This window comes from Ovis aries, chromosome 21, assembly GCF_016772045.2.
Source record: "Ovis aries strain OAR_USU_Benz2616 breed Rambouillet chromosome 21, ARS-UI_Ramb_v3.0, whole genome shotgun sequence".
Taxonomy (NCBI): Eukaryota; Metazoa; Chordata; class Mammalia; order Artiodactyla; family Bovidae; genus Ovis; species Ovis aries.
In genome coordinates, this window is record NC_056074.1 from 15,182,466 (window position 1) to 15,207,227 (window position 24,762).

The 24,762-nt window shown below is 37.4% G+C and overlaps 1 protein-coding gene across 9 annotated transcripts in view; it reads left to right on the forward strand.

Annotated features, from left to right (window-relative positions):
- The window catches only part of NARS2 (asparaginyl-tRNA synthetase 2, mitochondrial), a 152,066-nt gene that overhangs the window by 108,481 nt on the left and 18,823 nt on the right, over nt 1–24,762 (forward strand). For 6 of the 9 annotated variants that reach the window (XM_027959883.3, XM_060403956.1, XM_015103083.4 and 3 more), the window contains 7 exons: nt 508–606; nt 706–743; nt 6,505–6,571; nt 8,013–8,150; nt 18,395–18,492; nt 20,465–20,491; nt 23,746–24,577. In XM_027959883.3, coding sequence (XP_027815684.1) covers nt 508–606; nt 706–743; nt 6,505–6,571; nt 8,013–8,150; nt 18,395–18,492; nt 20,465–20,491; nt 23,746–23,890 — 612 coding nt within the window. In that variant the 3' untranslated portion in view covers nt 23,891–24,577. Of the gene's footprint in view, nt 1–507; nt 607–705; nt 744–6,504; nt 6,572–8,012; nt 8,151–18,394; nt 18,493–20,464; nt 20,492–22,031; nt 24,578–24,762 lie in introns of those variants that run through there. The other 3 variants (XM_042237733.1, XM_060403957.1, XM_042237734.2) reach the window with 3 other exon arrangements.

Consider the following 24,762-nt stretch of genomic DNA (forward strand, 5'->3'; position numbering starts at 1 on the left):
TTCTATAATCTTAAAGTGTACTTTCATTTATCAATGACTGAATGAAGCACTTTTCAGAAGGTTCCACTCTTCACAACTGATGCTGGTTGTGTGCTCCTCTGAACTGGGCGCCGAGCTAAGTCTTCTGCATGTATTATCTCATTTAATTCTCACAGCAGTCCTATAAAACAGGTACCGTTACTGCTCTGATTCTACAAGCAAGTAGACTGAAATTGAGGCATCAATTTGTTTTAGTTGTTCATTTGACAGGTCATTTCATTACTACTATTGAAACTGTTAACAAAAACTTCAGACGTTTCTCTTTCTTTCTTTCTTTTTTCCCTCCTACTCTGAGAAGTTGTGGTGTTTCTTTTAATCAGTCTGGAAACTGAATTAGCTTGCTGCAGTATATTCAGAAAGTAAGAGGCCTAATGTCTTTAGAGTTGCTAAAACCTGGAGAGTAGTCCCTGCAGAGCTGGTTTTTTCATGAAACTTACATGTCAGGCAATTCTGTATCATTTCTCTTAGGTTATGGAGAGCCTCTTCAAGACTACAGCAATGACAGTTCTCTCAAATTGTCCTAAAGATGTTGAACTCTGTCACAAATTCATAGCTCCTGGCCAAAAGGTAATTAGTTTTGTGGATAAAGCCCTCTGACTATGTTAATTAGATACAATGACTCTAATTGGATTTAATAAATTTTCTTTTTTCTCTTTTTTTACGAAGGACAGATTAGAACATATGCTAAAAAACAACTTTCTAGTGTAAGTAGATGTTATATTTTCTCTGAACTTTATTCATAATTTATCATCATATTTATCATAATTTATTATGTATTAAATTCTTTTTGTTTGTTTATCTGCTTATCATACTTCCTAGACTCAAGGGACACTTGTATTTTAATGATAGTTAGAGCTCTTGTGTCTGGTTCATAGTTGATAATCAATGTTGAATGAATAAATAATGAATAAATCTTAGCAAGATAAATGAACATGGTAATTATTAGCTGTATTACTGCAATTCAGACTAATTCTTTAGTAATCAAAATCTAGCTTGATTAAAAAGTATGCTTTTAAGATACATGTAATGTTTGCCTCTCTGTTTTTCTCTATTTCAGTCTTCTTTCTTTTTCTTTGCTTTTGCTCGCTAAAATCTGAAAATATATTCTGAACTGTTTTTTAAGCCAATTTTTTAAAACCTAAAAATTCATACTGTAAATACTGCACATACATTACTGCTTCATTTTCACTGTAATCCTGTTATATAGCATTTGATATTGTTGTTTAGTCAACCAGTCATATTAATCAGATAGGTTGTTCTTTTCACAGTTTATTATGAAACACATACTTGATATGGGAAAAACAGCAAATAACTTCTTATATCTAATACAAACAATTTACATAAAACTTAGGATTCAGCATTACCATATGTAAGATAGATGACCAGTATAAGTTCAGTGCATGAAGCCAGGCACCCAAAGCTGGTGCTCTGGGCAACCTAGAGGGATAGGATGGGGAGCAGGATTCAGGATTGGGGGGGACACACGTATACCTATGGCCAATTCATGTTAATGTTTGGCAAAAACCATTGCAATATTATAAAGTAATTATCCTCCAATTAAAACAAATTTTAAAAAACTTAGTATTCAGGGTATTTACAGTGTATCAAGGAAGCAAGGTTGATACTTAGAAGAATGAAAGATTGTCTCTCAAAGTAGTTAGTATCATTTTTCCCTTGCCATCTTAAATTTAGCAGGTTTCTGTTCTAAGAGAATAAAGAATCCAACCTATCCTTGAGGAGGGAAATAAGAAAAACTTGGCACACTGGACCGAGCTGAGAATAAGGTAGCAACCTAGACCTGCAGACTCAAATTAAAAGTGATGAATTGTTGACCCTGAACCAACAGCAAGGCAGCAAATGTGGGAATAGCAAAGGAAGGAAGAGTCAGGAGCCCTGTGGTAGAGAAGCAAAGGGCAGTGAAGCACAAGTGAAGGCTTTGGAGACTTTTTCTTTACTTAAATGTATATTGAATAGTTACTATATGCCAGGCATGGTTCTAGCATCTAAAAACTGCTTTTAAAGCAATGAACAAAGCAGATAAAACTCCATGCCTTCACTGAGCTTACATTCCTGGTGGAGATAATAATAGCCAAGAAATAAGATAAAAATGTGAAATATATAATCTGTGAAAATGAGTAATACTAAGGGGGGAGAAACCAAAAAAGAGATAGAAGATGTGACAAAGGAAGAATGAGGAGATAGAAATGGTAGATAGCATGGTGGGGAGGATCCCGCTGAGATGATCTTTGAGTAAAGCTCTCGAGAGAGTAAGAGAACTAGCTATATGGGTAAGTGGGAAAAGAACATCTTAAGGAATTAGTTCACGTATTTGTAGAGACTAGGCAAATTCAATTCTGAAGGCTGGAGACTCAGGGAAGAGCAAGTCAAAGGCAGCCTGCTGGCAGATTCCTTCTCTTGGAAGAGGCCATTCTTTGCTCTAGTAAGGCCTTCAAACTAGATGTTGTTAGGGAGGGAATCTTCTTTAGTCAGGATCCACTGATTTAAATGTTAACTTCATCCCAAAAAACACCTTCTCAGAAATATCCTGAATATTTGACCAAATATCTGGGTACTGCAGCCCAGCCAACTTGACACATAAAGTTAACAATCACAGACCAGGATGGTGACAGTGGAGGGGGAGAGAAATGGTCCAGGTCAGGATAGGTTTTAAAGAGAGGGCAAACAGGATTTGCTGAGAGTGAGAAAGAGAGTGGCTTGAAGGCCTTTGGCTTACATAGCTATGGAAATGGAGACAGAGGAAGGAGTAGCAGGGGGGTTGTGGGAAGAGAGAGGTGATAACAGGCTCATCCCATGAGGTGTCACATTATGATTGAGATCCATTCAGATGTCCGTTTGTAGATGTCAGGTAGGCAGTTTGAGTGTCCAGATCTGGAATGTACAGGAGAGTTCTGGACATAAGCATTTTGATAAAATTTTTAATTAAGATAAAGAAAGAAATTGGGCATCTCGAGGAATCTGTGCTGGTAACAGAGAATCAGGCAGATCTTAAGAGAAGTTATCCAGCTCCTATCTAATGAGTAAGATCTTAGATGAAGGGAAAATATCCACCATTTATTGAATATTTACTATGTATCAGACAGTGATAAACTTTACATATACTGAAGTTCATTTTATCTTCACAACAACTCTGAGTAGTTAAGTTTCAGTTTTCTCATCTCAAAAGTGATAACTTGAGTAATTTTGTTGAAATGACCAAATGCTGCTTAAGCAATACGTCAAAAACTCGATAATTTGAAAACCCTCCTATAAAACATCTAAAGACGTTAGTAAAATATTATGAAATCCTGTGAAATGCATTGTTGACTTCATTAGCATATAAGAGAGGTCCCAGCAGCTAGAAACAAAAAGGGGATGGAACAGTCAGAGGGAATATGTAAATTACATGATTCTCAGAGTTCAAAGCACTTTGGAAATAGTTTCTGGGAAGGAGAAGAAATATTAGTCCCTGTACATACCGAGGAGCCTGGCCGGCTATAGTCCATGGGGTCACACAGAGTCAGACACAACTAAGCACGCACGCATGCATAACCAAGAAAAAGTAGAATTGCTGAAGGCCATCAAGGATATCCAGTGTCAGAACTGTAATTTAAACTTGAAAGTTCTGCCTCAACTTAAGGTATAGGCAGAGTATTACAGAACATTTAGAATAAGCAGAGCTATTTAGACATGAGTCTTTTTTTTCTTGATGTTGTACCTGAAACGTATCAGTGGTACAAGATTCTAGTGCTTCCCCTTTTGACTGCTCTTATATTTCTCAGTATAATGAATAGATCATATCAAGTAATTGATGGAACAAAACAGTAGAACATCTAAGCAGAAAAAAACTTAAGACAGTATAGCCCTGTGTCCTCATTTTATAAGTGTAAATACCTAACTTTTTAATGTTTGTATTTTTAGGTTTTTTTAAATAAAGATGTAAATCATTGAGATGAAGTGATTTACATAGCTAGTAAGTGGTAGAGTCAGAGGGAGAACCCAGGGCCCATTATGTTTTGTTTCAATAGAACATATGAAACTGCAGGTGGTTTAGGCATTATCTCAGGAGTTAAAAGCTTAGACTCTGGAGTCAGCACATCAAGCTTTACTTCTTAACTTACATGAGTGGTTTTTGGCAAATTATTGAACCTCTCTAAGCTTCAATTTCCCTCCTATAAAATGCTCATTTAAAAAGCATTACTACTGTCAACACCAACACCATTCTAACGTAGAAATTATCTGTTATTTAATACTAGATTTTCTTTTGAATAGAATTTCCATCTTAAAAAACCTATCACTCAAAACATAGCTTCGGTAGGTCTGTTTGTACTTTATGACACAGCTCTTTCCAGTTAGTTATTATAAATTTGAACTTTGTTTTTGCTTCAGAGAATAAGTTTGGGTTGGGTAAGTTATTTCTTTAGCTCACAGGTCTTCAGAAAGCTTGTAGGTTTTTGTTTTTAATCATGCAAAATACTGTTGCAGAGGAGATAGAGAAACACCTTCATATATTACTAGTGGGCATAAATCAGTGTAACCCTATAAAAGGGGAATGGATGATATCTTTGGCAGTGTCTTTCAGAATTATAAAAAGTCCAAGGTGCAAGTACTTTAGAACCCAACAGTTCTGTTTTTCCCATGTTCAAAATTTGTGTAAGCATGTGAAGTGAAGTGGAAGTCGCTCAGTCGTGTCCAACTCTTTTGTGACCCCATGGATTATACAGTCCATGGAATTCTCCAGGCCAGAATATTGGAGTGGGTAGCCTTTCCCTTCTCCAGGGGCTCTTTGCAACCCAGGGATTGAACCCAGGTCTCCCACATTGCAGGTTGATTCTTTACCAGCTGAGCTACCAGGGAAGTCCAAGAATACTGGAGTGGGTAGCCTATCCCTTCTCCAGGGCATCTTCCCAATCCAGGAATCAAACCAGGGTCTCCTGCATTGCAGGCAGATTCGTTACCAACTGAGCTGTCTGGGAAGCATAAATTAGATATATGTGGTCATGATTTGCCATAACAAAAGATTGGAACCAGCTGAAATACCCGTTGGTAGGTGACTGGTTTGAGATTAGGATATATCCACAGAGTGGAATGTTACATAATAGTTCAAAAGGTGAAGTTCTTTATATACTGATGTGTAAATATCTGCAAGATATTGAGCAAGAAACGATGTAAAAGACTGTGTGTGACGCTACAGCTGCCATCTATAAAAAGGGGAGATTGAGTATTAGTATTGGCTTAGAGATGCATGAAGCCCTCTGAAAGAGTACACGGGAAACCAGTAACAATGATTGTGTATGAGGAGAGGAACTAAGTAGCTATGTGAAAGGGGTGGAATGAAGATGTATACTGTTTTATTCATCTTTGTTTTTTTAACCATATGCATATATCACCTATTCAAACTGTTAAATGTTTAGTTTGGCTTGCTTTAGCATGGTGATTTCTTACTGAGGTAACCAGTGGTATTTTTCCTGAACAATCTTCCAATACTAGAATATATCATTAATCCCTTACCATGGTCTGAAAGAGTTCGTAGGATTTGACCTCTCATTACCTTTCCCATCTAATTTCCTGGCATTCTTCCCCTTATTCAATATGCTGTAGTCACATGGCTTTTTTTTGTTCCTTGAATAAGCCAAACTGTTCCTCACTGCAGGTTTTTGTACTCACTGTTCCCTTTGCCTGGAATACTTTCCCTTAGATATTTATATGGCCATTTCCTTACTTCATTCAGGATTCTGTTCAAATGTCACCAATTCAGCAAGGCCTTTCTTGACCATCTTATCTAAAATAGTACACCAAACACCCCCTTTTTACCTTGCTTTGTTTATCTTCATAGTACCCGTAGCTCCCTGGCATTATATTATTTTTGTTTATTATCTTTCTATACATACATACACACCCTCTTTTTGTCCTGCTTTGTTCATTCCGTAGCACCAGTAGCTCCCTGGCATTTTATTAGTTTGGTTTATTTATCTTTCTATACACATACACACACTCCATAAAGGCAGGGTCTTTGTTTTTATTTACTGGATCTCCAGTGCCTGGAATGATGCCTAGAACACGGTAAATACTCAGTATATGTTGGGTGAATGAATGATAGCTTTCAGGAGAGAGTTTTCCTCTTTCAGTCTCGGTATTTCACACCTTTTCAGGCATTAGCATAACATGAATTCAGAAAAAATCTTTACTTTCTTGAGTGACTAGCTTCTTTGTGTACACTACAAGTGTGATTATTGAATGGCCATTTCTCTTCACACTGCTCAGACTCTCATAAGATTAAGTCAGCCATAATTCCTGATTATCAATAATCATTTTTTATAATCATTGCTGATAACCCAGCAATCATTTGATATTCATGTGTGATCTGAAAAACAGTATGAAAATAAGCCTTTTACAGTTTTCAGATGCACTAATTAACAACAGACCATTATATAGACCTTTTTCTGATTTTACCCTTTCTCTCTCCAGCATTTCTTACACTGAGGCAGTGGAGATCTTAAAGCAGGCATCCCAGAACTTCACCTTCACTCCAGAGGTAGTATATATATATGAAAATTTCTTTCTCATATTTGTCTGATCATTAAGAATCCTTTAAAATAACCTTATTTCTCTTTTTAGCAATATGCAGTATTTCGTATATGTACATTGGGTTTTTTTTATGTTTGCCCAACCTTATTGACATATATAGACTGAAAAATTCTTTTGAAGTAGAATCATATCATTTGGATTAGCAGTGACAAAAGCAGTTATAGAGAAGTTTTCCAAGTTTAAAGATGAAATTCTTTAGAAATATCGTAGAATATAGAATAGAATATCAGTGTAGCAATCAACTAGTTCAGTGTTTCTCAAAGTATTTTCTGAATGATGTTATCAGTTGATAGACAAAAGAGGTTATTTGATCAAATAAGTCTAGGCAACACATTAAACAGGTTTCTTTTTCCTTTGAACTTTATAGAGGCTTCTAATTTGTGATCCACTTTGAAGAACACTTGAGTTTTGTGTTTTTGCTTTTTCCCAGAACTCCTTTATTTCATTGGCAAGGACATCGGTCTGGAAAGACAGCATAGTCTAGTGGCCGTGCACAGAATGTTAGAGGCAGGGCTCTCATTTCCTGCCAGTGCTTCTCTCCTGTAATTGAGATGCTACCAGACAAGTGGGGCCAATAAGATGATGTTAAGGATATAATACCTTTGTCTTGAAACTACTGCTTATACCAGTTCTATTCCCAGTTAGATGTTCTCTTAAGTTAGATGTTAGGTTAGATTTTCTCTTAAGTTATGAGTGTCCTGTGCTTATTATAATTATAATCAATTGATTTCCTTGTATAATTTTTTAATTTAATATTTGTTTTCTACCCTAGAAGCTTCATGAAGTTAGGGGTTTTGTTTTCCTTACCACTATTTTCAGTACCTAGGTGGTACTTGGGGTTTAATAGGCACATTAGTGTTTGCTGAATAAATAGATGAACAGTGTTATTAAATATTCATCAAAGAGCACCTGATATATTAGTTGACTCTTAAAAAAAAGAATTCACTGGGAGAAGCCAGCTAGCCAAAGATAGACTCAGTATTAGGAACATTATCTCTCATCATTTAATTTCCTGAAACTTAGGAACAGTAACTGTAGAAGAACCTCTGGCCAATATTAATAAAAATTATGAATCTGAATCAGCTTTTATGCACTGTGGAAAGCATACTGTGTCTTCCTATTTGTCTGCTAAATGCTGCTCCCTCAGATGGGGCACAGAAAGCACAGTGTTTATCTACTAGTTCCAGCTTTCATCTTTCCAGGCTTTTGAATCTGTTCACACATCTCTCTCTGGTTTCTCTATCTGTGTAACCTCAGCAGACGGTTCCACACATCCCTGATCCTCAGGGAAGAGAAGCCCTTGACACTGATGCAGGTTATTTTTAGGTCCTGCATTGTATATTTCAGCTCTGTCTTCTCCTTTGGTAATTTCTTTTTTCTCATTACAGTGGGGTGCTGATCTACACACTGAACATGAAAAATACCTGGTGAAGCACTGTGGCGACATACCAGTCTTTGTCATTAATTATCCATTAGCACTCAAGCCGTTCTACATGAGGGATAATGAAGATGGCCCTCAGCACACAGTAAGTAAACACACTAAATAAATCGGGGTTAGTCATCTCAGAGTCTGAGGTTTTCCCCTTGATTTAATTTAATTTATCCTTTGGCATATTTTCTTAAATTATATCATTCACTCTTTATCTCTCTTAAAATGATAACGTTTCTCACAGGCTCCTCTAAAAATGTGTTTCCAAAGAAGATCCCAGTGTTCTGTAAGCATACTCCCTCATTTCTGTCGTAGGGTGTCCTTCTCAGTTAAGCAGATGCAAATGTAGGTGCGTTTTGTTTTGTATTTTTAAATTACTGAGAGCCCTGGAGCAGTGTATAGCAATATGCCCAGTCTCCTATCAAGTTAAATACTGATTAGGAGACCACATGCGGTAGGGGGAGATGATGGTATGGCATTACCAGACAAAGGAAGAGCTGGCTTGGCGTAGCAGGCAGCTTAGAGCACTTTGACTGTCAAATAGAAGCAGTGAGGGGAGGGCTGTGGAGGGGTCGAAGAGGTCTGGGCGCATTCTCCTCTTGGTTGGTCCTCTGCTGACCGGCTCTTTTCTCCACCTATCTTGTCTCTGTCTGTCTGTCCTCTTTAGCTCTTCTTGTCCTCTGTTCTTTTCCCTCAACTACAGTTGGCTTTTGTATTTCTGGTATTTTCCTTTTTTTCTCTTTTTTTGTCTCCTCTCCTTCACAAAATTGGCAGTAACATAAAATAAGAATATTTTTTACTCTTTAAATATGTGTTGAATAGTTTTTAATAGCATTAATTATAAAAATCTATGAGACAAATATGTTTATCTCAGAAAACGTCCTAAATGTAAACTTTGCTGTCTTGTACTTTCACTTGTTTTTAGATAAATACCGGTAGGAAAATGTAGATCAGGACCCCCTAATAAATAAAGTTACCTCATCTTAGGTATACAAGGTTATCTGAATGTCTCTCCTGTCTTTGCTCATATTACAGCATTCCTAAAACAGTAGGAGCCACCAATTAGTATGAAGCACATACTATCATGTTATCTCTTAAGTCACAAATCACAAATGAAGATGTGCCAAGAAACTCGATGTTTTTCCAGTTTTACATATAGAAAAGTAAAGTACAAAAAGACTAATTGCATTTCTCAGCTCCATGGATAGAAAGTGATAGAATTCTCATTCAAACCTGATTCCCTCTGGCTCTGAAGTCTGTATTCTTCTCCACTTTATCACACTACCTCAGAAGTCACAAATATAAAATTACACGTTAGCCACTGATTTTATACATCTCTACCTTTCACCAGCATTATCCAAGTGCAGTAAGCAACACAGTTGATTTATGACACTTATTTTCCCTTCTCCCTACCAAGTCTCTGGTATAATCAGTTATGAGAAATGAATAGGCCCACAGGTTGGCAGCAAAAAAAGGGAGCGTAACTGGGGAGTGGATTATCCAGTTGCAGGTTGTCTGTTCGGTGTCGAGCTTACATCACAAAACACAGGAACTTGTCTGTAGCTCTTGCCTTTTTTTTATCACTCCACCCTATCCCACTTCCACCTCTCTCCCCCAGCACACACACACAGTGTATTCCTCTCAGTTTCCCTCGGGAGAGCACTTTTCAGTCATTCAGTTTTGCACTTAAAAACGCTCTGCTTAAGGTTTTCCTGCTCTGCAATGACTTCCCTAGCTTACCCAGTCACCCTGAGCCTGCCTTTTCTGGATTTCTATGGCATTTAAAGGATCAGTAAAACTAATTAGTGGCATTGTGTCTTTTTTTGTAGTCTCTATATAAATTTTCCTTTCTCAAATTAAAGTCTTCTTAAGGATGGTGAATATTTCATAACCACCACAGTATATACCACTCATTCCTCCGCCTTCTAATGTGATTTATATTCAGACCACTATCATTCCCTCTAATTGTACCACTGAAGCTCTGGGAGCAGTAATAATTGTCATGTTATTAAGCCCAACAGACTTGTAAAGTCTTTTACTTCGCCTCTCAGCATGATTCAGCACTATTTAGGACTTTCTTCTTAAAACTTCTTCCCCCTTTGACTTCTGTGACAGCGTTCTCCTAGTTTTCTCCCTTTCTTAGTGGAGTATTCTTTCTCAGGCTCCTTTTCAGGTTCATCCTCTTTCACTAGATGCTGGAATTCCTCATGCCTCCATCCTTTTCTCCCCAGGTCTTTTCTTTCCCCAGATGATTTCATCTTTACCCACAACTCACTGTGTATTTTCATACGACTCAGAAATTCATGTCTTGAATCCAGACTTCTCCTGTGAGCTCTGGACTTGTCTTACCACCATTTATACATCGTAAAACCACCTCAAGCTTAACATACCCCAGACTGAACCTATGATTTCACTCCTTCTCCCTTTCTCCCACAAAATTTGATTTTCTTTGAAAATTCAGTGTTCATCTAATTGTGTAAGCCAGAGTCCTGAGTCATCTTTTAAATGTTCTCCTCTCTGACTTCACATATTGAAACTGTCATTTCTGTACTCCTAAATAAATCTCTAATCCATCTACTTCTCTTTATTTCCACTTTCATGTTTCTGGATTAACATACCATCACATCTTGCCAGGACTACTTCAGTAGCCTCCTAACCAGTCTTCTGCCTGCATCCATTCTGTCCTCCTCTGAGTTCATTCTCCCCATTTCAGCTTGAACTTTTAGAAAGTGAAAATCTGGTCACACTCTCTTCTCAAAGCTGTCCAGTGGCCTCCCACTGCTCTTAGGCCAAGCGTCAGGGTTCTTTGTTTGGCCTACAAGCCTCAGTGTAGCCTGGCTGCTGCTTTCTCATGCCTTCCGATAGGTAGGCAGGGTTCTCCCTCATCACAGGACCTTTTCACATAGCCTTCCCTAGATTAAGAACAGCCTTCTTCACCTGAGTGATTTTGCTTACTCTTAGATCTCTTCTCAGTAATCATTTCCACAGAGAAACCTTCCTTGACCCTCTCTTCTGAGTCAGAGATGCACTAAACCACAGTGTACTACTTTAAATTGCAGACCTGGAGTTACTAACTTAATCCATCTTATTTCTTAACACGGTTGTGTTGTTACATTTATTTGTATACCTGTTTATTTAGTGACACTTTTCTCTCTGCCAAAGGACTTGAGGACCTTTTTTTTTTCACTTATGAGTGTGTCCTGTTGCCTAGCATAATGCCTGGGACATAACAGGCACCTGATATCTATTTGGTGATGGACTTCCCAGGTGGTTCAGTGGTAAAGAATCTGCCTGCCAATGCAGGACACACAAGAGACACTGGTTTGATCCCCAGGAGTAGGAAATGGCAACCTGCTCCAGTATTCTTGCCTGGAAAATCCCATGGACAGAGGAGCCTGATGGGCTACAGTCCATGGGGTCACAAGGAGTCGGACAGGACGCAGCGCACGTGCGCGCACACACGCACGCACAGACAAATAGTGAGTGAGTTGATTTGCTAAGGAAGTTCCTGGGAAGCTAAAGAGCAGCTTTTACTCTAAATTTTTTTTGAATGTTGGCTCCATGGAATAAGAATGTCCCCAGGCTTTAGAATCAGGCACCCTTGGGTTCAGGTCCCAGGTCTTTGTGTTATAATCTATGTGATCTTAGGTAAGCCATTTAATTTCTTTGAGTTTTATTTTTCCATTTGTAAAAATTAGATGATAATATTTTCCAGAATTATGAGGATTGAATTAATTCATAATTAATAATATGAAAAATGCATAGCACAGTGTTTGGGATGGTAGGTATTCAATAAGTGTGAAGTCCTCTTTCTTTCTAAATTTTGATTGTCTTTATTGTGTTAAAGCACAGTATTGCTAAAATGTGTGTATGTGGGGGGGTGGGCAGGGTGTTGCTATTAAATGCAGTTACATAAGATTCCTTGAAAGGCAATTCTCTCATAGACTGCAGTCACAGTTACCTTTAGAAGTACCAGGAAGCCTTCATTATGACAGTCTCTCTAATGTGATCTCACAGCCTGAAACCTGAAAGTATTATAATAAACTTTCATGTACTTTTGTAATTTATGCAGTGCTATAGCTTCTCAGAGCTAATTATTAAAATATAACTTACTCAGTCTACTGATATATACAACATTGATTTATTAGCAACCTAGATTTCTTTTCAGCTCACTTAAACAAAGTGTCTGCTTCCATCCCTACTTTATTTTTTTCAGTGGTGAGTGAACAGGCTTTAGGTCAGCTAACTGACTTCTGTGTTTCTTTCAGTAGGGATGTAGTAACAGATTATGAGCAGGGTTGCAAGAGCTTGTGCAAAGGGTGCAGTGCAATCTAAAAATATTGAAACAGGTGTGTCTCACAGTTGCCTTCTCTGGGAAGTCAAGAGAGGGGTGTAGGAGAATGTTTAACCTATGCTGATGACATTTGGCCAGAGGTAATGCATAGTAATATGGTATATTTTTACAGTTATAGTTTCTTTTTCTTTCTTTCTTCCCCTCACCCTCTCCAAAAAATAATAATTTTAATAGTGGTATGAACAAATGTTATAATGAAAAGTACACTGGACTAAGAAGTTACTAGTGCTTAGTTTGAAAGCCAGCTCTCTTACTGGTTATTTGTATGGACTAGTTATTTGTATGGCCTTAGGCATGTCTTTCCATTCTCTGAGCCTGAGCGTCTCCTGCCATAAAAATTAGAGAATTGTACTGGATGACCTACAGTGTACTAACCAGCTCTAAAATTTTCTGATTTCAGATAGCCTAAGTTTTTGCTCATTTGAACATAGAAGAATAACTTATAAATGACCAAACATATTTCATCATTTGAAAGGGACAGATTGTGGGTCTAAATGAAGTGAATCTAAGCAAACATGCAAAATGTCACATGCCATGAATTTGAGTCCTAAGCAATTCCTCCAAAGGCTGGTGGCAAATATTCAGCTAGGGTATTGGTTTCACAGAAAATAATGTCCATTCATTCCATTCAGCCATGTGTGATTAGGACAAATGACTGCCCAGCAGTCCCTGATAAGATGCCAGGATCACCTAGTAGTATTCTAATTTTAAAAATTGTATCAGTGTTACTTAGTAAATCATAAAATTTTAAACATTGGATATGTACACTCAATAGACTACATATTGTGAAGTCAACTTGGAAGGAAGAATACTCAACCAAGGGATGGTGGTGGTTATTCAGTTGCTAAGTGGTTTGTGACTCTTTGTGACTCCATGGACTGCCTGACACCAGGCTTCCCTATCCTTCTCTATCTCCTTGAGTTTGCTCAAACTCATGTCCATTGAGTCAATGATGCCACCCAACCATCTCATCCTCTGTCACCCCCTTCTCCTCCTGCCCACAATCTTTCCCAGCATCAGGGTCTTTTCCAGTGAGTCAGCTCTTCACATCAGGTGGCCAAAGTATTGGAGCTTCATCATCAGTCCTTCTAGTGAATATCCAGGATTGATTTTCTTTAGGATTGACTGGTTTGATCTCCTTGCTGTCCAAGGGACTCTCAAGAGTCTTCTCCAGTACCACAATTCGAAAGCATCAATTCTTTGGCACTTAGCCTTCTTTATCATCCAGCTCTCACATTTGACATGACTACTAAAACTATCATAACTTTGACTATACGGACCTTTGTCAGCAAAGTGATGTCTCTGTGTCTAGATTTGTCGTAGCTTTCCTTCCAAGGAGGGCTTCCCTGGTAGCTCAGCTGATAAAGAATCCTCCTGCAGTGCAGGAGACCTTGGTTGATTCCTGGGTCAGGAAAGTCCCCTGGAGAAGGGAATGGCTACCCACTCCAGTATTCTGGCCTGGAGAACTCCATGGACTGTATAGTCAATGGGGTCTCAAGGAGCAAGCATCTTTTAATTGCATGGCTGTGATCGCCATATGCAGTGATTTTGGAGTACAAGAAAATACAGTTTGTCACTGTTTCCATTGTTTCCCCATCTGTTTGCCATGAAGTGATGGGACTGGATGTCATGATATTAGTTTTTTTCAATGTTGAGTTTTAAGCCAGGTTTTTCACTGTCCTCTTTTGCCTTCATCAAGAGGCGCTTTAGTTCCTCTTCACTTTCTGCCACTAAAGTGGTATCATCTGCATATCTGAGTTTGTTGATATTTCTCCCAGCAATCTTCATCCAGCCTGGCATTGTGCATGATGTACTCGGCTTAAAACTTAAATATGCATGGTGACAGTATATAGCCTTGACATATTCCTTTCTCAATTTGAAACCAGTCCATTGTTCCATGTCTGGTTCTAACTGCTGCTTCTTGACCTGCATATAGGTTTCTCAGGAGGCAGGTAAGGTGGTCTAGTGTTCACATCTCTAAGAATTTTCCACAGTTTTTTGTCATCCACACAGTCAAAGGCTTTAGCATAGTCAATGAAGCAGAAGTAGATGTTTTTCTGAAATTCTCTTGCTTTTTCTAAATCCAGCTTTTACATCTGGAAGTTCTCAGTTCATGTACAATTGAAGCCTAGCTTGAAGGATTTTGAGCATGTGAATGAGCACAATTGTTTGCAATTGTTTGAACATTTTTTGCGATTGGAATGAAAACTGACCTTTTCCAGTCCTGTGGCCATTGATAAATTTTCCAGATTTGCTGGCATATTGAGTGTAGCACTTTAAGAGCATTATCTTTTAGGACTTAAATACCAAGGAGTATCTAATGAATTTCCCTTGCTGGGGCTTGTGAATCAAACTGCATCAAAATAACTTGAGCCTCAAATCCAGCAGTAGTGATGAAGGGAATTTCGAGTTTTGCCCATACCTGGGGAATTTCAGTTCAGTTCAGTTCAGTCGCTCAGTCGTGTCCGACTCTTTGCAACCCCATGAATTGCAGCACACCAGGCCTCCCTGTCCATCACCATCTCCTGGAGTTCACTCAGACTCACGTCCATCGAGTCCGTGATGCCATCCAGCCATCTCATCCTCTGTCGTCCCCTTCTCCTGCCCTCAATCCTTCCCAGCATCAGGGTCTTTTCCAATGAGTCAGCTCTTCCCATGAGGTGGCAAAAGTACTGGAGTTTCAGCTTTAGCATCATCCCTTCCAAAGAAATCCCAGGGCTGATCTCCTTCAGAATGGACTGGTTGGATCTCCTTACAGTCCAAGGGACTCTCAAGAGTCTTCTCCAACACCTCAGTTCAAAAGCATCAATTCTTCGGTGCTCAGCCTTCTTCACAGTCCAACTCTCACATCCATACATGACCACTGGAAAAACCGTAGCCTTGACTAGACGGACCTTAGTCAGCAAAGTAATGTCTCTGCTTTTGAATATGCTATCTAGGTTGGTGATAACTTTTCTTCCAAGGAGTAAGTGTCTTTTAATTTCATGGCTGCAGTCACCATCCGCAGTGATTTTGGAGCCCCCCAAAATAATGTCTGACACTGTTTCCACTGTTTCCCCATCTATTTCCCATGAAGTGATGGGACCGGATGCCATGATCTGCGTTTTCTGCATGTTGAGCTTTAAGCCAACTTTTTCACTCTCCACTTTCACTTTCATCAAGAAGCTTTTTAGCTCCTCTTCACTTTCTGCCATAAGGGTGGTGTCATCTGCATCTCTGAGGTTATTGATATTTCTCTCGGCAATCTTGATTCCAGCTTGTGTTTCTTCCAGCCCAGCGTTTCTCATGATGTACTCTGCATAGAAGTTAAATAAGCAGGGTGAAAATATACAGCCTTGACACACTCCTTTTCCTATTTGGAACCAGTTTGTTGTTCCATGTCCAGTTCTAACTGTTGCTTCCTGACCTGCATACAGATTTCTCAAGAGGCAGGTCAAGTGGTCTGGTATTCCCATCTCTTTCAGAATTTTCCACAGTTTATTGTGATCCACACAGTCAAAGACTTTGGCATAGTCAATAAGGCAGAAGTAGATGTTTTTTTGGAACTCTCTTGCTTTTTCTTTTTTTTTTCTTTTTTTTTTCGGTTTTTTATTTTTTAAATTTTAATATCTTTAATTCTTACATGCGTTCCCAAACATGAACCCCCCTCCCACCTCCCTCCCCATAACATCTCTCTGGGTCATCCCCATGCACCAGCCCCAAGCATGCTGCATCCTGCGTCAGACATAGACTGGAGATTCAATTCTTACATGATCCAGCAGATGTTGGCAATTTGATCTCTGGTTCCTCTGCCTTTCCTAAAACCAGCTTGAACATCTGGAAGTTCACGGTTCACATATTGCTGAAGCCTGGCTTGGAGAATTTTGAGCATTACTTTACTAGCCTGTGAGATGAGTGCAATTGTGTGGTAGTTTGAGCATTCTTTGTCATTGCCTTTCTTTGGGATTGGGATGAAAACTGACCTTTTCCAGTCCTGTGGCCACTGCTGAGTTTTCCAAATTTGCTGGCATATTGAGGGCAGCACTTTCACAGCGTCGTCTTTTTGGATTTGAAATAGCTCAACTGGAATTCCATCACCTCCACTAGCTTTGTTTGTAGTGATGCTTTCCAAGGCCCACTTGACTTCACATTCCAGGTTGTCTGGCTCTAGATGAGTGATCACGCCATCATGATTATCTAGGTCATGAAGATCTTTTTTGTACAGTTCTTCTGTGTATTCTTGCCACCTCTTCTTAATATCTTCTGCTTCTGTTAGGTCCCTACCATTTATATCCTTTATCAAGCTCATCTTTGCATGAAATGTTCCCTTGGTGTCTCTAATTTTCTTGAAGAGATCTCTAGTCTTTCCCATTCTGTTCTTTTCCTCTATTTCTTTGCATTGACCGCTGAAGAAGGCTTTCTTATCTCTTCTTGCTATTCTTTGGAACTCTGCGTTCAGATGCTTATATCTTTCCTTTTCTCCTTTGCTTTTCGCTTCTTTTCTTTTCACAGCTATTTGTAAGGCCTCTGCAGACAGCCATTTTGTTTTTTTGCATTTCTTTTCCATGGGGATGGTCTTGATCCCTGTCTCCTGTACAATGTCACAAACCTCATTCCAAAGTTCATGGATTCCTAATTTTTATTTGTAAATTAAATCTGAGTTTTGTGCCTTCTTATTACTGACCTTATAAATGTCTACCTGACACCTCTTTGTCCTCCCCCCCCACTTGCAAAAAAGAATTGCCAAGTCACAAAATAATATAGATAGCAAACATTCTCAAAAATGTAAATATTACTAGTAAGTGAAGAAATACAAGTTAAAACATCAAGCCACCATTTTACCCTATTACAATTTTTTTGTTGTTCTGTTACAACAGTATAACACCTTTCTTGTAGAAAATAAGAAAATATGAATAAAAGAAAAGAAATCATAGCAACACAGTTTACACCTCATTATGTATTAGAGATGTCAGTCTTTTTTCTTCCGTGTCTAAAATTTATCTGATGGTCTCCTCTTGATGTACACTTCAATTTTTTGTTGTTATAAGCAATACTGTAGTAAATATTCTGTGTGTTGAATTTTTTTTGTTTTTTTTTTTGCATCTCTGATTATTTTTTTAGAACTAGTTCCTAGAACTCCTATTGCTGAGTCAAAGCAAATTGCACTTTTAAAGCTTTTGATTATCTTTTGCCCAGTTGCTGACCAGAAAGTTTGTATCAGAGGTATGAGAGTGTTAGTTTATGCATTCTCTAATCCATATTTGTTTATATTGTTTATCTTCACCATTTTGATAACACCAAAGTGGTATCTCTTTGTTTTAATTTGATTAACAATCAGAGCATATTTTACATGTACTAGCATACTTCAAATTAAAGAAAAACATCATTGCCACATTATTTATGAAAGGCACACACACACACTCTGAATATTCAACAGAAAGCTGTTAAATAAACTATGATACTTCTAAACATTAAACTGTGCAGCTATTAAAACATTAAGTATGTGAAGTATTTTTACTAACATAGGAAAAATATTTATTGTATTTTGTTGGCTAAGATAATGAGAATGGTGAGTTTTATATGTAATTTGATCTCTGTTATACTCTTTAAGCATACAAGGAAAAAACCTAAGAAAATACGCTAGCGTATAATTGCCTCTGCATGATGATAGATGTTTTAAAATATTTTTATGATTATTAATACTTTCCGCATTTTTTATGACTAACATTTTTACCACATTTGTACAGAAAACATATTTTTGTTAAGTATACCACATAAATGGTGCCAGAGGGGGAACTGTTCACGTGCATTTTATATTCTAAACATAATAATTAAACATTTAGTATTAAAACAGGGGACATGAACAGCTAACATAAAAAAGATCTGTTTAACTGTAAGCAGTTAAACAGCCAGTCATCAAAATGCTGTAAGCTCCACTTGCTTCAGAAGCTGACATTGTTGGGATGGTCTGAAAACAGAATGGTGTTCGTGAGTTTTTCCCTTTTCAGGTTGCTGCTGTTGATCTTCTGGTTCCTGGAGTTGGAGAACTCTTTGGAGGAAGCCTCAGAGAGGAACGATACCATTTCTTAGAACAGCGATTGGCCAGGTACTGATCAGAACTAGAAAAAGGGAAATTTTAAAAATGGGAATGGGGCACTCAAAGGCAGTAATGGCAGACTAACAGAATAGTAGGTGGGTCTTAGTACCTGACAGACCTGAATTTCAGATTCTGTGTGGACTTAAGCAAGTTATTACTTAACCTCTCTGAGCTTCTTTTTCTGAAAACTTAGAGCTGTTATATGAAACACAATGATTTTTGGGTTTTTTTGCCCACTATTTGTATATGTCTCTCCCTATAGAAATAGCTTTTTTAAAAGTTAGTGATAGAAAAAGGAAAGGTGACTAAAGCCCCTTAAAGTTTGTTCTTCCTTTTTCTCTGTGTTTTTGGGGAAAAGGAGTTGTTGGGATTTTCTGTGTTTGTGATTTTAAACTAAATCGTGAAGACAGGCTCTAAACCAGGGAAAGGATAAAGATGGAAGAAGAAAGAAACTAAAATTATCTGCTAAGCTAGCATTTAGAATAGGCAGTTTTTCCTTCCTCAGGTTTTCTACTATGTAAGTATCTTGATTTAAGTATTTGAATAACTTTTACCTACTGTTTGAGACCTGGGAAATGTATCCATAAACACACAGAAAATGTTTTAGAGATGAGAAGTAGGGGAATCATGTTTCTAATTGAACTACCACTCCTGTATATGCATGGTCTGCCAAAAAACCACAGTGACTTCCTAAACTAACCAAGGTTATAAACCTCTGTTTTCCATGGTTTCCACTTTTACTGTGCCAGACTTTTTTTTAAAAAAAGACTTTCCCATGTTGAAGGCATAATCTTTCTCTCCAGATAATACTAGGTTTCATAGTAATCTGGAAAAGTCTTGATTGTTTGACATGTTTGTTAAATTAGCCATTTGTAAGGCCTTCTCTTCCTAATGGAGAAGTGCTTAAAAAGTTGTTGCTTTTCCAAGATCCCAACTTATAAATCTGTGGAGTAATTTGGTTTTGTAATTCCAGTCATCCGAACTGCTCTGTTTGGGTTAGCATCCAGAAGAAAGGGGATAAATATGTTCTGGGAGGACTCTTATTATCAGCTAGACTACTAACTCCTTAGTATTTTTTATAGTGTTAGGAAGTTCTGGGAAAATTGTGGAATTGAAGTGACAGTAAAACTCCTTAGATGGAAAGAATTTGAAGATTCTCTGGGTTTTTTTTAAAGCACAATAAAAATCACACATGGCAAGAAATCTCATCTGTTGAAAGATTAATTGGTCTGTTTTCTGTACTTGCTTCCTTCCTTCAGGAAACCTTTCCTCATAACATTAAATGTTTACCTAATATCTGATAATGTCCAAATTTAGCTTTCCTAATTAAGTGGATATATGTATTTCCCTATCTCTGGGATCTGTCTTTGACTTCTATTCATGTTTTTCATATTTTTGCATGTTTGAATTATTCATAATCCTGATCACTTTGAGATACGCCATGGTCCCAAATACTTTTAAGGACTGAAATTAATTTTAATGAGTACTACGAACTTTACATTTTATTAACATTTCTCAAATTGGCAAAAAACAACTTGCAACCATATTATGAAGTAGCCTCAGAATCTTTATTATTATTTTACTATTATGGAAAGAAAATTGTGTCTGTACATCCCTTGTCTGGGTGTACCTTTAGACATCCTTACGAAGTAGTAATAGTGGTTTTCTTATGTCACAGGACAGTAAGTTTATCTCAGATGAACCCCCTCTCTTGGGCTCTGGACCTTGCTTTCTTTCCATAGCATTTGTTATTTGATTATATTGGACTGTTGGTTTTCTTAATATTGGTTTTCTTACCTTTGTTACCACCTAATAAAGGTGCAGCTCCTCAACTGTATTATATATTATTATTTAAGAGCACAAGTTTTGGTATTTACTTCTTTATAAAGAGCACTTTGCACATAACCCAAAATAAATGTCTGATGGTTAGTATATTGATCTTATTGTCATTCTCTGAAAGAATTTTACTTTCCTTTTACAGATTAGGACTGACAGAAGCCTACCAATGGTAAGAATATGACCCCTGATGACTCTTGTTCTGGCTCTGGGTCTGAATGTTACATAGTTTTCACGTATATTTCCAGGGTGCTATAGAAGAGGGTTAAAACAATGAACAGGTCCTGAGATTAGTTATTCCCTTTGAATCTTTGAAAAGTGGTAATAATAATGTCTGTCATTTATTTATTGCCTATTGTGTGCCAGATAACAATGTTAAAATTTTGATGGATATTGTTTTGTGTAATCATCACAATACCCCCTGAGTTAGTTGCCATTCTTACTCCTTTTTTATTATCCATCCAGGCCTGGGACCTGGAGATGTTAACTATCTTAACCAAGAGCACACAGAAGCATAGAACTGGGACTTTGTTCTTAACCATTATGCCTCATTTTCTCTGTGTGTGAAGTTAGGGGCTTGAGCTAAGTGATCCCTGGGGTCTCCACCTATCATAGAAATCTAAGCTGCTTAGGGAAGATCGTCTTTCTGCAGACCTAAGCTGTTCTGCTGTCCCTTCTGCAGATCCCTTCTTCAAGTACTTTTCAGTATATACAGCTTATTTATTTATTTATTCATATTTCTGTGATAAGATTCAGGATCTGGTATAATAGTATCAACCATATTATTAACTCTTTTGCTGTCCTCAGCAGAGGGAAAGATCAAATTACACACTTGCCTTTTGGTAATGGAACTAGATTTCAGAGATGCAAAAAGCCTGAAATTGGGTTCAAGTAATGGCCCTCGGTTGCCTTATTTATCAGTAATGAACTTCAGCATATTTAATCTCTCTGAGCCTTGGTTTTCTTGGTTATAAAATGGAATGGTAATATCTAATTCATAGGATTTTTGTAAGGATGAAATGAAGCAATATAAGTTAAGTATCTACACAGAGTAGAAGTTTAATTTCTTTCCACCTTTCCTCCTTTAGTGCTGAGTTTTGCTGTTAGGTTGATGAAACTGATTGTCACACTTACGCATTTTACCTCAATTTATTTTCTGTCTACAAGATGTTATTCATAGTATATAAAAACTAGCTCTCTCTATATTTATAACTAGATATATCTTAATCATTGGTTTAGACTTTTTCTGGTCTTCATTAATCATTTCAATACTACTTTTTTCCCAACTAAAGTTTTCAAATTCTTAACATCTCCAAATGTAGGTATTGATTATTTTAACAGACAACAGGCCCAAAATGAAGTCACTTGTGCTAAGCGCACATCCCCAAACTGGGACTTAATACCTGATTTAGTTATAATTTCAACATCTCCCAGAAGTGGAATCTTGAACCAGAGAGTCTAGAATTACCTGGTCAACACTAGTGAGGTCGTCTGTCTGATGGACACCTGTCATCTCCTAAAGGAAGATGACCTTGCCTAAAACCACTCACTCTTTGCTACTAACTTCCTTGTCCTGCCCCCTTCTGCCTAAAATCATTTTGTAGAGCTCTTCAGAGCTCTTTTCTGTTGCTAGGTGGGATCCTACCTGATTGATGAATCATAGAATAAAGTTTTTTTTTTTAATTTACTCATTGAATTTTATTTTTTAACAGTTGGAATCTGCTTCCTGTGGTAATCATGGTACCTTAAAGGTAGAAATGACCTTAAAAATCTTCAAGTCTGTGATCTCTGCTAGTGATCTACCACACTGAGTGTGTAGCTACCCCAGGTGTCTAAGAATTTTTTCACTTCCCGTTTCTACATGCCCCATGCAAATGAAATCTGTAACTAGTTCCACAATTTTTACCATCTCTTCTATAGAACCAATATAGCAACAATCAAACAAATACAGGTTCTTTCGAAAACTTATTTTTAGAAGTAAATCTTTCCATCTATCAAAGCAAAGATAAGAAAAATACTACAGGCAGAATGCTTCTTCTGAATTAAGTTTCCAGATATTTATGCCAGTGTTCTGAAATCTGTGTATGAGAAATGTAAAGCCAGCCAAAGCTGGATACTGGACTTCTGGCAGCCAGCTCAGATCCTGCAGGTGTTTGTGGCAGGTGGTATGATATGCCTTTCATCTCATTTTCTCACTAAATCAAAGTATGTTCTGCCTCCATGCCTTATAAAGTTAATTCAGCTATCAAACATTTCAGTTACTCAGACCGTGTTCCTTCCATTATTCCTGATCGTGCTTACTAATCTCAGGTTTTATCCTAGATAACTTACTTCTTATTGATGTCTCACTTGGTTGTAACTCAACTAGTTGTACTTTTATTTTAGAAAGAGAAGTACTTAATTAGCTAAAATACCAATACATGTAGTCATTGTTATTACTAGTGGGGGAATAGGTTATAGTCTTTACTCTTAAAGAGCCAAATGACTACCAGCTGTGGTGTTTAAGTTTTATGCTGTATGTTTGTATATTTTACAAATCATTCAAGAAACTATAAATTTATTTTAATCTGTATTATATAATTCAGGAATTCCCACCATCAAATGACATAATAAAAAGAGTTATAGAGTCTTCTTTCTCTTCTTTTCATAAAATAACTGTATCCTGGGCTGGTATATTGGAATCTGAGTTTGAATCCTGAATGTACCATTTTCTAGCATGTAGTCTTACTGTGGGAGTAGATTGTGCATGGATGACCTTCAGAAAAATGACTCTGGACATCTTCCACCAGGCTTAAAGCAGAAGAGTTGAAGATTTTCCTTACTGCAGTCCTCTGAGTATATTATTATACCTTCAAACAATAACTCTCCACGTAGTAAGCATCTGTTTCTGGGTAGTCACTGGAGATAAAGGTTGAATAAGATGCAGTTCCTGCCCTTGATGTAGCTTACAGACTAGTAGGAAGGGAATATCTTTTTGTAGTACATCAGGCAAACTGCTTCACCCTCCTGTATATATTGAACAGTATGATTTTGATATGGAAAAAAAGAATATTATCATTGATATACTAAGAAGCAGAAGAGGAGTGTATTTAAAGAAAAATAATACAGTTCTTAGGAATTTTTCTGTAGCCTAATGAGACAAGTTTTCTGTATATAAGTATCCAGTGAACAAAAACTTAGGATCATGTGACCAAAGCCCATGAATGCATGACAGGATTTGCTGCTATTTCGTCTCCATAATCTTGGACAGATCACTCTAACTCCTCTGTGTCCTTCATCTGTCTGTAAGGTGAAAAGACTGGTCTGCCCCAGTGATGTGATGAGCACAAATGACTGCAAGATACTTTTGAAACATAAAATTCTTTCATAACGTCTGATCTTAAATGAAGCATTTATAGGTAATGATACTCTGTTTTTCAAAATCAGGTATCTGGACCTCCGTCGATTTGGATCTGTGCCACATGGAGGTTTTGGGATGGGATTTGAACGCTATCTGCAGTGCATCTTAGGAATTGACAATATCAAGGATGTTATCCCTTTTCCAAGATTTACTCATTCGTGTCTTTTGTAGCTGGAAGACTGACTAAGGAAAACCACCCTGTCCCAGAGGTATTGCACATAAATATGCATATAGGAGAACAAAATTGCAAAAGTTTTTGATATATAATTGTCATGCCAGAAGATGCCTGAAAAATACATGTGATCATGATTTTCTTAGAAAGTTGAAGGCATTTCTTGGAAACATGAACTCTCAATAGGTATTTATAGCAAATAAAATCTCAAAGCTGATATGTCAAATAAGAAAAAAGAGAAGAAATTGAACTAGATGGTCTCAAAGGTCCCTTCAAACTCTAGGGTGGGATGACGTGTATTTTCCTTTGTCTTTAATCGTAGACCACTGCTCTCTATGACCTTTGACAAGAAACTACTGGCTAAAAACAAAATGCTATTGGACCTTTTCTCCCTTGCCATTTAACCTGTGATAAATTCCCATCTTATTCTCAGTGCTTTACTAAAGAAGAAAATATTCCTTTTTTTGAATCTTGAGTTAAGAAAGTTGCTATTGTGAATTGAAATATTTTTCATCAGACTATGTGAAAAAAATCACATTTAATAACTGTTGCTATTTAAGTATAAAAGCTAATGAAGTGTATTAATTGTTCAAACTAATCACTGTCATAGTTTGTTCATATTAAATGTTTGTAATGTTTCTGATAATCAATAAAAGAGATTCTTGATACCTATGAAAGAAAAGAAACAGGTTTTTAAATTCCATTTGGCCTTTTCCCATTGAATTTAGAAGAAAAGTATTTTTCATCCAAGAAGAGGATATATAGCTAAATCTAAAGGGTGGATAATTTGGAGTCAGAAAGATCAGTGACTTTGGGAGTTTGTGTCCTGATGGTTCTAGTAGGTACATTTATGAGTTTGGATCAGCCATTT